We start from the raw sequence: 14,034 nt of genomic DNA, 5'->3' as shown, positions 1-14,034 counted from the left end.
TTGTTCCATTATCTGTCCCATATAGCTCCATCTTGAATGCACAAATAGCACTTGAACTTTTTATCACATACATTGCTAAAATGTAGGTATTATCTACGGTATTCTTTTGATAGAGCAATCTACTAACTTTGTTTAAAAAAAAAAGGAAATGAGATTAGTCTTGCATGGCCTATTCTTGAGGCCATACTGGATTTTTGTAATAACTATTTCTTTTTCTAAATTTTCAGTAACCACCCTCATAAGAATATATCATATAATTTTACTAAGAATACAAATCAAGTTCATTAGTTTATAGTTTATGGATTCCATTCGTTTTCATCTTTTAAAAATAATGACATTTTTCCTTCTCTAATATAGTGACATATCCCTTCTACCATGATCCTTCAAATATTTCTGATCACTGAACCAAATTCAAGATTTTCACAGAATCAGAGGCATAGTTCAGTGAATAAGAGTGCTGGGTCTGGAATCAGGAAGACCTGAGGTCAAATTTGACCTCAGATCCTTATCAGCTGTGTGGCCCTAGGGAAGTCACTTAATTCTGTTTGTCTCAGTTTTCTCATCTATAAAAGGAACTGGAGAAAGAAAGAGTAAACCACTCTAGTATCTTAACCAAGAAAATCTGAAATGGGGTCACAAAGAATAGGACATAACTGCAAATTGGCTAAACAATTTTTTGTTTTTGATTGTCCAAGATAGGGAGAAAAAGGCCAAAACCTCTCACTGTATCCAAGGCCATCTCTTATTGTCTTGATCTATTCTGGACCTAGCTGACTTTGGAGAAAGTGAGCATGGTGACTTTGTACAATCCTCCCTTACTTAAATCCAATTCACTGGCAAGCCATGGCATCAGCTTCCTGTTGTTATGATCCTTTTTGAGAACAAAGAGCAAACCACTACCACCATCACCACCAAAATAGGGTATATTCCAATATGCAAAGTGAAAATCAGTTTCTCTTCTCTACAGCCACAGGCACAGAAGAGGACCCCTGACTCTGTCAGCATATAGATGGCAAGAGGTAGGTAACATAATTTGGAATAAGGAGGTTTAAGGGTATTTCTACATAAAAATGGATCACCAAAAATGAAAATGATAATACTGTATTGTTATTACAATAATCAGTATGATTACAAGTATTGTTAAAATAATATTTTCCTTTTTTGCTCTGAGGCCTAATGAAATAATAATAATAACAATAATAATGTGACTTTGTTTTGGTTTGAGGAAAAATTAGCAATGTATCTTATTTAACATGAATATGATAAACATCTGGCTTCACAGAGATGAAAGATCTTAGTGATATATGTTCTGAGAGCATCCTTTAAAAAACACTGAATGGGAACCATCTGTCCTTTTCACTTCATCAGGCATCACCATCACAACAAGCAAAACCAAACAAGGGAAAAAGACAAACATCTGATAAGGAAATGTTTAAAACTATAGAAGGAGTCCTTGAAAGCAGATAAAACATCGATGGTACCTAAGATTACTCCATTATAAGATATATGTTTCACACAAAATCTTAATACTGAAATTCTGGTGAATTATTCAGTCTCAATAAATTCTAAAATATGAATTTGTAAATAATGAGAAGAAAATTTCCAAGGTTCAGGATCATTCATTAGAATCAGAAGGAACATCTGGGGTCAGATGGTCAAATGCCTTCATTTTTACAGATAAGAGATCAGACCCATAAAGCTTTATCAGCTTTCTCAGGGTCAAATCAATAGTTAATGGCTAAGATGGAATTCAAATACACATCCTCTGTTTCCAGATTCAACACATTCTGCTCTACTATACTGCCTCTTTGTTTTTGTTTTTGTTTTTGTTTTTTAAGGAAACTAGCTTAGATAATTCCTGAAGTCCCTTAATAGGCTCAAGTTATCACTCTGTGAAACTGAAAATACTTATTCTAATATACTTATTTTAATACTTTATGAATGGAAACAAGTAAAATCTAAATTGTTATTAAGTATAGTTATTTGTATTGATGTTTAATGTTGTATCTAATAAAGTTAATAAAAACCTTTGTGTTGTCCTCTGTTTCTACCACCAGTTTATTGTATAATTTCATAAACTGGTGTTTTAATGTATGTCACCTCAACAAACCTATTGCTTCAAGGAAATTTGGAATTTTTTCACATAAGGCATTTCTTCATGCATTTTGCTCACTACTCTTTTTGAAAGACTTTTTATAAGTTCCTAAGTTACTATGCTGTTTTTTCCCCTTTATTTCTTTCACTAAAGATTTCAAAGGTGAATTCAGCATCTGAATTACTTTGGAGTATTACTTTTATGCATCTCCTTGAAGACTAACAAAAATCATGAGCTTTTAATGTCCTTTTCTATCTATTGCTCTTTTTGTCTTTGCCTTTAATCTTTGGGTACCTGGGCTATTCTCTTTAGGTTCTTTATTCTTGATGCCATTTCCAGAATACATCTAGAAACTTGGCTCCAGATTTTCTTATCCTGATGTGGAAGCTTATTTTTATTTAGATAAACTTTCCTTCTATAAAAACTAAGAGAATAAATATTTTGCTGCTCTGTTTATTCATCTTTTGCAGAATATAGTCCCTCTCCAAAGAATAGTACTGGATATAATATTTGGCAATTGCATAATATTTTTATGCAAGGATCTGATAACATAAAAACTCCTAGTTTATAGGCGAAAAAGGGAAAAAAAGTATAAATATAGAAGTTTTGAAGATTAAAGTCATGTCTCCACAGTGGATTTTTCAGTTTGTTTATGTCTTTTCCTTCTTATGTACAATTATATGATTATGTGAGAAAAAATTGGTTGGAAGTCAAAGTCATTGCTTAATTGCTAATACTGAACCTTGTTTGTTCTTCTTTTACTTTTTGCTAATAAGTCAGTCTTAAGCCCATATCTTCTGCTACTTGTCTGAGCCTCCTAAGAGACTCATAGAGGTATGGGGGAGAAGGGTAATGCCAATAATGGACAATTCTCAATGACTACATGTTATATATAATTTCTTTCTGTTGCTGCAATAGTATAAAGAACGGGAGGGAAGCTTTAGTTTTTTTAAAGTCTCTTCTAGTCACATCAACAATATTAACTGATTAGAATTTTTCTAGATCTAAACCAAGACTCTTTCTGCTATTTCACATTGGCTAATAGGAAAGAGTAGCACCCTTATTAAATTAAAAAAAAATCCAGATTGTGGCTCTCATCCTTTCAGCCTCTTAAAATCTCTAACTTCCTTCAATATTCAACTTTCTACATGACGCCTTTCCTGATTTGTCCAGATATCATCTGAAATTCTTTACATTATTTTGCATTTGTTAATAAGAACAGCTAGCATCCCATTATTAAAGGAATACATATTATGGCTCTCCTCACTCTTACAACTTAGAATCCTTAGCCTCTCAGGGCTCAGATAAAATGTCATCTTCTATAGGAGATCTTCCCTGATCCACCCAACTGCTAATCTCTTGCTCTCCCTAAATAAACTTATATTTATTTTGTGTATATGCACACACACATTTGCAAGCACACACACACACAGAGTTACATGTTGTCTTCTCTGACAGAATATAGATATTTGAGGTAAGAACTTGTAACTTTTGTGTAACACTAGGATGTAGTACCTAATAAATTCTTAGAAATCTTTTTGATCACTTGATTGTAGAATCAACTCTACAAACTTATGGACATTTCAAATTTATATTTGAATTTGTAATGTGAACAGAAATATATTAGTCATACATATTTTAAAGAGAGAAAGCAATGAAAAAAATGTTATAAATCTGAGAGAATCAAAGGATAGCGATATGCTTATAAAAATAAAGAAATTTAAAAGAGGGATGAGTTTTAAAGAAACAATAATACAAAAATTTGCAATAATATATTACAGTTTATCCATGTCTACCCAATCGTGTGGTTCATTTTACCTTAACGAAAATAAAAGGGAAAGAGTTAATATACTCCAAAAGGATGCATCTTATAGTCAAGTAGTCATATAATAAGCAGGGTATATGTGTGTGTGTGTGTGTGTGTGTGTGTGTGTGTAAGATAGATTTTGCCTATACAAGTGTTAGTGCTGGAATTCCAAAAAAGATACAATTAAAACTACCCTGTGTAGTCATTAGAACAAAATGGGGGAAATTAAAGCTTGTTCAGTCCCTTTTCCCTCCCTCCCCACTTCCCCCCCTCCCCCCCCTACCATGGTAGCATCAGCAAAATGAAGTGTTTTTTAAAAGGGTGATGGGGATGGTATAGTTGTAATAGTTTGCTGTCATGGGAAGCCTTAGACTCTAATTCTATTATTGATTATCCATTGGGCTCTTACCTCTTTCTTTGGAGAATACTAGGCTAGAGTATCAAGCTGTTTCTAATGAAATGAAATTAAATAGGCATAAATGTAAAGTCTTACACTTGAGAACCTCATAAAATTTACAACTTCACAAATGACATGGGGATTTTAGCAGACTTCAGGGTTGTGAATCAGAAGTGTGATGATAAGTCAAAAAAACTAAAGCCATTTTGGGCAGCAATAAGAGAAGTCAAATTTCCAGTAATAGAATGATGATAGCCCCACTATACTCTACTCTCATAATATTTCGTCTGGCATACCAGATGTTCATTTCTATCACAGTGTAAACAAAACAGTGATAAGGATCCAGAGTAGGGCAACAAGAACAGTGAAGGGACTTGAGTTAATCTCACATGATGATAATTTGAAGGAACTGAGGATGTTTAATCTGGAGAAGAGAAGACTAAGGGAAAAACATAATAGATGTTGAATTTAGATTTATCCTATTTAGTCCTCATGGACAGAACTAGGAGCAATGGGTGGAATCTACAAAGCAATGAATATACACAGGAAATCAGGAAGAATTTTTATTAGTGATTATAAATGTAGGGCAATATGTGAAATTCTCTGACCCCCAAACTTCACAACATCTTTTTCCTTCTTCTTGGGAAGTATTATGCACAGGCCAAATTCCCCCATTTTCTTATCTTTCATTACTTATACTGAATTTCACCTTAGTCTGTTTCTCACATGTGTTCAATTATCCTTATTGTCCTCTTTTTTCCTAATCTCTTTTCCAAATCTTGCTCAATTACTTCAGAAAATTATTTCTCTTTTGCCTCCCTCCTCACTCCTTTTGTCACTCAAAATATAATCCTAATTATGACTAATATATACAAAAGCTATATACATGTTTTGATGGGGGAAAGGAAATATATCAAGAAAATTAAATTAAAATTGGATTAAAAATCTAATGCCATCAACTTCTGAAATATTTAAAAATTCCTCCAAATCTCCTTCAGAACCTTGTCTTCTTCCATTTTATCTTATCTTCAAATTAATTTTTTCAGAATCTTTCCAAATTTAAAAACCATCATATATAATTCAGTGCTACTGATTTTGTTTTTCTGACAATTAGCATTGGAAATATCCATATCTATATACACATATGTGTATTTACTTTTTATTGTAAATGTATAATATTTAAGCTAAATCAGACATTAAGTTTTTGAGGCTCTAGGAACCTAAATACCACCCAAACATTATTTTTAGAATTTTTTTCTAAATTTTTCATAATTGATTTCCAAACAAAAATTTGAAAAAGTTTGCCCATAATGAAAAAAGGGACAAATGTTCAGAACTAGGATTTATGATGCAAAAAAGAAAGCAATAACCTCCCAAATGTGTGTGTGTGTGTGTGTGTGTGTGTGTGTGTGTGTGTGTGTCCCTTGCTGTGTGTCTCTTAGTTCAAGGAATATGCTCTCATTTCAGGGAATATCATTCAGGCAAAATGCTGCTTCTTGTCTTTCTAAAATGGAAGAAGACAAATTTAATTTTGGTGATTAATTTGGTTATTAAATGACTCTAAAAGAGTAAAAGAGATACCATGTTTTATTCTCAATCAACTAGTAATGCACTTTCCAACTTCTCCTTTCAGATACGAAAAATAGACATTTCTAAAATGCCATTATTATCATTCCTCTGCAGAAGTACTGATTCTGAGTCCTTAGATATTGAATTATCTGAGAATATGGTTTCTTGTATTTGGAATCTCTTGGAGTTATTGTTATTTGGGTCCATTTTGGGGGTTTTAATCTGAAAGGAAAAATTAACTTCATAATGTTTTGTTTAAAATGTATATTGTGAAGAGTTATCAAGAAAGCTATTCTATGGCTTAAAGCTGATATAGGCCCTGATTTATGGATTCTCAGGAAGAAATGAAAGCATCACAGATAATTATAAGCAATTCTTTCCTCTGCTGAAAAAGTACTCTATGATGACATGCAGTAGAGTGATTTATAGCATATTGACTATAGTTCTCCTAATGAAAAAGCAATTGTCTAAGTTTTCCCTGGAGAACACTCTCATTGCCTTAGCAATCCATGCTCATGGAAAGTCATGAGTTAGAAAATGAGAACCAAATGAACTCACAGCTGGGAAAAGCCAACAATAATTAATTTAACACCAGCCATTTGTACAGATCTGGTGGAACTTAAAAAATTTCCCTGGAGAGAAACAAGGTCAGTGAAGGGTATAGTTCACATCTTAGACAGTGTCCTAAAGAATGTTTACATAATAAGATAATATACTCCAATGGTTTTCTATCAAGAAATAGATCAGCTTGTTTTTTTTCTGATTAGGAGCTTATGACTGACACGTAGATTTTAAAATTATTCCAATGTGGCAATTTAATTTTGAATACTGTAACAAGTGTTTCTGAAAAAGTATTTCTAAACTTATATGTTGACACTGACTCTTGAAACACGGTTCTAGATGATATGCTAGTTAGTAACAGCTGAAGAAACAATATTGCTAAAGGGGCTTTTATTCTAACTCACTGGCTAAGAAAATACGAACAGTTTGAGATCTACCAAGTTGTTTCTGTTTAATGAGCAGTGAGCACTTTTCTTGTCCTTATTAAAGTGGTTAATGTATTTCTATGTTCTCATTATCACTGCCTGAACATACTCTGTCTTATTTGCAGAACCAAGTCAACTTCTTTTACTTCCAGAGATGATCAGAAAGTCAAATCAGATTGCTCAAATGTACTTGTTAATAAAACTCCTATGGTGCTATTCAAGGTGCCCATGGGGATTGTACAATTATTTATATTTCCTTATATTTTTCTATAATTGCTCTGATTGTACTTTCTCAGAGTAAATGTATCTGTACCAATTAAAGCGGCAGTAGGTTAAAAATATTCATCAGACTTGTATGAAAGGATACTATTCTTAGGGATTTGATCAAAGCATAGAAATTAAACTGCTGTTATGTATTCAACCCTTGTCAAATTCACAGATTCAGCAAGTTTGGAATTAACTTCAGCAGATGTTAACCATTTCTAAAAAATAAACACCTTCATTTAGCACTTGCATTTATGATATAGTATTACAAATTACTAAAACAACTACTGTACACACAGACATTTCAGTTTGTAGTTTATAGGTACGTAACAAAATTAAATTAATTTTAAAAAATCTAACATATAAACTTCAAAGGAGTCAATTTTTTGTTGATGCTTGTATCTCCTCACTGAAGCCCAATAATTTTCCTCCCTCTTCTAACAAAATAAAAAAAAATGATACACAGAAATGATCCATGAAAGATTGTCAACAAAAAACAAAGAATATGATCTTTTCATATTTTTCATAGATCTCTTTCATACTGTCTAGGTTGAAAGAGCTCCGAGTAAAAGTGATCAGCTGTACTTTCATTTCCATTAGCAGTAATTTTGAAGCAAAAATTTTATCCTGCTGTGTATGGAAAATCACTGTACATGCACAATTCCATCAAAGGTAATTCTCTGTGCACTGGAGTATAAAATTTACCTCTAATTATGATTAGGTCATTGATTGGACATTTGGTGATATGCACTCTGGAGACAATTACAAGGAATAACAATGAAAGAGATTCATCTGGAGAAATTAAATAGGCCTGCCCTGTACTCAGTAGTAAAGTAAGTAAAATTCTTTCAGAACATTTTTTTTTCTAATTATGTTTAGGAGTCAGAGAACTGGAAGACTTCATCTTCCTACTTTCAAGATAGATGACACAAATAATTTTACTTAAAGATTTCCAAAGAATATTTCTGTTACTTCTCTTGTTAATCCAATCCAATTTTATACAAATCTGCACCACTAGCAATCCTTTATAATGCATCTTTTCACTGCTAAAATTGATTGTCTAGTTACACTAAAGTGTTTATATCCTTACCAAAGAGTCCAGTCGTGGCCACAATAGGGTTGAACATTTCCCAGATAGAATCCCAGAGACTGAGTGACCTCCACTAGATTAGTGAAGTCAAGACTAATACTGTTGAAAAGTACTGAAGTCATGATGATCTCATCAATAGCCCATACATCTTCTCCCTGAGAGGAGTGATATGGTTGCCACCATCTGAATTGAATTCCAAACTGTTGAGCATCAGCTGGTAATTCCACAGAAATAATTCTACAGAGAGAAAATTTAGGATAGGAAGGGAGAAGGAAAAAAACAAAACATGTTTAAGATACTTCAGTGGTTTAAAAATGTCAACATCTATATCATATTATTATTTAACTGAAGGGCATATAATGTATCAAAATATATTTTTTTCTGTTTATTGCCAAGATCCTCTCTTATCCTATATTAATTCTTCTACCAAAGAAAATGCATCTCTGATACATGTGTAAACTCCAGGTAGGTAGGAAAAGTAAATTATTTATTTTTGCATCTTTCTCAATGCTTTGCACAAAATGGTAGACACTTTAGAAAAAGACTTGTTATTTCATTGGTGTAGAGAGCTCCCAGGGAAGAATTTTCTCTATTAGATTGGCACCTGATCTGCAAAAGTCTTAGAGAACTATCTAGGTTACTTGAGGTTATATGATTTATCCAAGACCACACAGTGAATGTGTATCAGAAAGGGGATTTCCTTAATCTCAGGACAGCTAACAACTATACAACATTGTTTCCTGTGGTACCTACAGTAGGTGCTTAATAAATATTAAATTGAGAAGAATTAAATCAATAGCATTATAATATATCTATGACTTCATCATCTGATTTTACAAAACCTAAGAGTAAAGCCACAGCTTTCCAAAGTGAGGATTCATATTGTACTGGTAATGCAACATGAGTTTCATGTTACACACATAAATTTATGCTGGTAGGACTGTCAGATTCCTCATTCCCATGAGTTTAGCACCACATGCCAAGGTCACTTGATCTGTCATGGCGGCTATGACAACAAACCTGTATCTGACAAACGGTAAGGAAAATTAAGAATAATATCTAATTTCCAGGAGCAATTATTGTATACAGCAGCAGGGACCATACATTAATTGCCACTGCAATGACATCTGCTTGAAAGCTCCATAAATCACAGTTCCATGCTGCTCACATATATTCACAAGGTGAGATGTGAAGCAAATGGCAAGTGGAACATTTGTCTCCATCAGTGTACAATTAAATACCAAGAGAGGCATTTCAGTAAATGCACACTGAAGTGAGATGATTTTATTCCCTTGTGTATAAAGAAGAAAAAACCCACATAAAATAAAATGACCAAATAGATGATTCAGAAGCAGATTATATATATATATATATATATATACATACATACACACATAGACACACACACACATATAATTTTTTTGAAGAGAGTTTCAGATTTTCTGGTTAGAATGAGAAAATAAACTATTTAAATTGTCATATTCATATTGAATAAAACTTAAAACTCTCATTCATTTTCATTAACAAAAATAATTAGTAGAGCCTTTAGAAGATATTGGCATTTTGTCTTATACTAGAACTGAGGATATTCTAGGAAGAAAGTAAATAAGGAAAATCTAGAATTAAAAGAACTTGCATAATAGTCAACTAAATTAAATACTTAGTGATTTTAAATTTCTTTTTATTATGTTCAAAATGAACTGAAAGGAATTTATTTTGCAGTAAAAAATGAAACTTTAATTTTATTTGCACCAGACTCAAGATTTAGTTGCTTTAGGGGACTTCCATGGAGCAAAGTCATTCTACTAAGATAGACTGATTACTTTTCTACATCTCAGAATCTTAGAAAGTTATTGCTTGCCATATAGCTAGTATAATTCTTAGATGTAAGACTTGAACTCAGGATTTTCTGAATGCAAAACTAGAAATTTATCTACTATGGCACATTGCCTCTCCCTTTTTAAAATTAGCCTAAAAATGGTTTGTTTGGAAGCTTACAAGATATTTTGTTTTTTAGTTCAAAATATTTTCCACATCTTTTTTTACTTTAAAGAGAAAAATTAATTAATAATAATACTATTGTTAAAATAGTGGCTTGTGAATGTATGGGAAATATTTGCTGAACTGAGAAGAACAGGTTATATGATCAAAGAGTGCCCTGACTCAAAGCTGGAAAATGAGACTGGTACTAATAATTGTGGAAAGCACTGAATGCTAAACAAAACTTTTTCTATTTGGTGGGAGCCATTCATGATTTTTGAGCTGTGGATTATTGAGATCATATCTATACCTATTTTTCTCCAAATAAAAAGCAGAAATTGGTACCAGGATCAAAGCAAGCAATGAAACATGGTTTTGAAGTCAGGTTGATGACTTTGATTTGAAAAAAGAAAGAATATCTTAGCTTTATATAGTTTGTAATGTGTAGGATTTGTTTTTTCTTCTGCTTGTGTGATCTTATTTCCCTTTGTTGAGAAGCAGCCTAACATAAGGGATAGGGCACTGGACACAGAAAGCCTGAGTTCTAAATTCATTCCAGACAGTTATTAGGTGTATGACCCTAGGAAAGTAACAATCTCTCTGCAAAATGAGGATAATAACACCTAACACACAGGGTTGTTTTGAGAATCCACTGAGATAAGATTTGTAAAACATCTTCCAAACTTCAAATCACTATATATAATATGAGTTATTATTTCTAAAGAACTCAAATTGCAAAATATTATGTAATAATTTGGGGCAACTAGGTGGTACACTAACAGAAATGAGTTAAAGGAGCATAGATTGGGTAGTATCAAATTATTTTCCTGCACAGGTTTGCTCAAAGCATCAATCAAAAATAAGCTTAGGCTTGATGAAAGTGGAAGAGCTTTGAATAGCTACTGTGAAATGTGCCACAGAATCAATAAAAGGTCTTCCAATAAATGAAGGGTTCCACCTGAGCTTAAAATGAATGCAGAGTGAGTTCATTTGCTAATCTCATGACTTTAATTAGTAGTTCAGTGGCCCAAGTAGGAAAGTTAAGAAAACACTGATGTTTATATCAGATTCAAGATTAGCAGCCATAAAGAGCCTCTAACCAGATTAAACTAAAGACTTAAAAGTCCCTCCCAACTCTAAATCCTATGATTAACAAAGGGCATATAGAGTTTTCATGTAAAATTAAGCAGTGTGAGACTAGGTGAAGCACATTCCTATCTTCTCCTTTCACTGAAAAGCTCACTTCATACTTTATTGAGAAAAAGAAGGCCACTTCACTCTCCTCAGGTCCACATTTCAAACTATTCTATGTCACCACTCCCATTCTTTCCCCTTTTTTTCTAGTCTATGAAGAAGAGGTGATTTTTTTCTTGCTAAATCCAACCTCTGTTTTTATGTCCCTGATCCCATCCTCTACAATACTTTGCGCCTTTGATCATCTCTGTCTCTCACTGATATTTGGTTTCTCTATCAATGTTTCTACCTTATTATTTAAAACATAGCCAAGATCTTTCTCATCTTTAAAAAAATCTTTCACTTAACTCCGCTATCCTTTAAGGCAATCATTCTCTATTTCTCCAGCCTTTCATAGCCAAACTCCTGAAAAAAAAGCTGTCCATATCCCTCATTTCTTAATTATTTCTTATTTCCTTGCAATCTAGTTTATAATGCATCAACTCAATTGAAACTATGTTCTCCAAAGTCAGCAAAAACAGCTTTTTTGATAGATTTAGTGGTATTTCCTTAATCTTCATTCTTCTTAAATTTCCACAAGGGTAGGTCCTGCTCTTCACTTCTTTTTGAATACTCTCCTCTCATGTGGGTTGTTACAATCTTTCTCTTGATTATTTTCATACTGTGTAACTACTCCTCTGACATAATCTACAGGACCATTATGCATCCTTCATACATATTCCAGGGTTCTATCATAGGCCCTCTCTTCTCTCTACCCTTTCTCTAAGTGATATCATTTCTCACAAATACAACTGCCATTTTTACGCCAATGCTCTGAGTTATATATCTAGCTCTCATCATTTTTATGACTTTCAGCTTCACATTACAATTGTTTGCTGAATATCTAAATGGGATGTCCCATAATATTTCAAATCCAGTTAAGTCTGTTTCTTCTCTTAATCTTCTTTTTTGTTAAAGGCACTATCATCCATTTAGTTACTGAAGTTCATGACCTTCTAATCATTCTTTACTCATTAATTGCACTTATCAACTAATTTTTTTATATTCAAACAGTTGTCAAATTTTGTTGATTTTTATCAACACAGTATTGTTTCCACATTACCTTGCCACCAGTCTAGTTCAGCCCAAATCATTTGTCACTTATTTAACTGCAATAATTTCCTAATTAGTCTACCTGTCTCCAGACTCTCTCTCCTTTTCAATCCATCCTCCAATTAGCTGCCAAATGGATATTTCTAGAGAGGGTAAATCTGATCATGTCAATCCCCAGCTCAAAAAACTTCAGTAGTTCTCTCTTATATCTAGGACAAAATACAAACTTCTATTTGACATGTAAGTCCTTTGTAATCTTGCTCTAGTCTATATTTTCAAGATGATTACACCTTATTTCATTTCACATACATTAGCTAAACTGGCTTCCCTGCTATTGTTTTTACATGACATTGTATCTCACCATTGTATGCCTTTGGACAGACTATCTCTCATGTCTAAATAGTTCTCTCTTCTCACCTTTGCACCTTATATTCTTCTTCTTCTTTCAAGGGTCTGATCAAGAATTAGTTTTTCTAAGAGGCCTCCTCTTTTTCTTCCTAGATGTTAGTATCCTTTATCAAGTTCCATTGCAATTGAAATACATTTTATATTGACTTACATATTGTCCCCCTACACTTTCTCCTTCCTGTTCCTTGTGATAGAATGTTGGCTTTTTAAGGGCAGAAGCATGACTTAATTTTTGTATTTTATCCCCAATTTATCCTCCCCAATTTAATTTTGGGGATTTGTAAATCTCTAGCACTTAAAACAGTTCCTGATGAACAGTAGGCAGTTAGTAATAATAATGATGATGACAATGACAAATAATGAATTGAATTACACTGATAGGTGAAAACACGAGTAAAATGACAGGTAAATCCTAGGCTAACTGTGAAGCCAATGAGTATAGAATAGAAATGGCAACCTGAGAAAATAGGAAAGAATTATGGGAGTAAAAGCACTGATGAAGGTAAAGAAAAGATTTAATAAGGAATGCGATAGTTGAAAAAAAACAATTATAAGACCATATGTAAAATTTTTAGGTTCTTTTGGGCATATTTTTCAATAAATGGAATGGCCCATAATTTTAGTTATTGTTATGTTATAGGTGTATTTTCTCATTTGTTAATTCATTGCTATATTTTAAATCCCAGAATTTATTTTTTAAAAATTTCTTTCACTTCACATCAAATTGTTCACTTTATTCTATTTATTCATTGTCATCCATTCAATTAATACTTAGTGCTTAATTTGTGCAGTATAGTGTTATTCAATGATATGATAATACAAAGATGATTCCTGTCTTCAAGGAATTAACCATCAAAATTTCTCCAAAAGTTAGTAAACAGCATGTGAACACGTATCATATCATAGCAACTTTGTGAGTTTCTTTAATGAACAAATTAATATTGTATGATATACCATTTGAATGTTATGGAAGGTAATTATAGGGTTCTGCACAACTAATGAATGTTAATTATAATTGTCAAATACTGGCTTTGTGACTGTGGTAAAAGTCACATACCTCTTAGTACCTGAATAATTCTCTAAATCTACAAGGCACAGAGAAGGTGTCAACCTTTCATCCAGAAATTTTCTGTGCCAATAAAACCATAAGTC

The 14,034-nt window shown here is 32.7% G+C and overlaps 1 protein-coding gene across 1 annotated transcript in view; it reads right to left on the bottom strand.

Annotated features, from left to right (window-relative positions):
• RELN (reelin) overlaps nt 1–14,034 on the bottom strand; it is a 389,961-nt gene that overhangs the window by 164,937 nt on the left and 210,990 nt on the right. Inside the window, exon 18 of the mRNA XM_051963196.1 lies at nt 8,209–8,445. Coding sequence (XP_051819156.1) covers nt 8,209–8,445 — 237 coding nt within the window. The remainder of the gene's footprint in view (nt 1–8,208; nt 8,446–14,034) is intronic.

The sequence above is a fragment of the Antechinus flavipes genome, chromosome 5 (genome assembly GCF_016432865.1).
Source record: "Antechinus flavipes isolate AdamAnt ecotype Samford, QLD, Australia chromosome 5, AdamAnt_v2, whole genome shotgun sequence".
NCBI classification, from domain to species: domain Eukaryota; kingdom Metazoa; phylum Chordata; class Mammalia; order Dasyuromorphia; family Dasyuridae; genus Antechinus; species Antechinus flavipes.
This window is presented reverse-complemented; position numbering and strand designations above follow the sequence as displayed.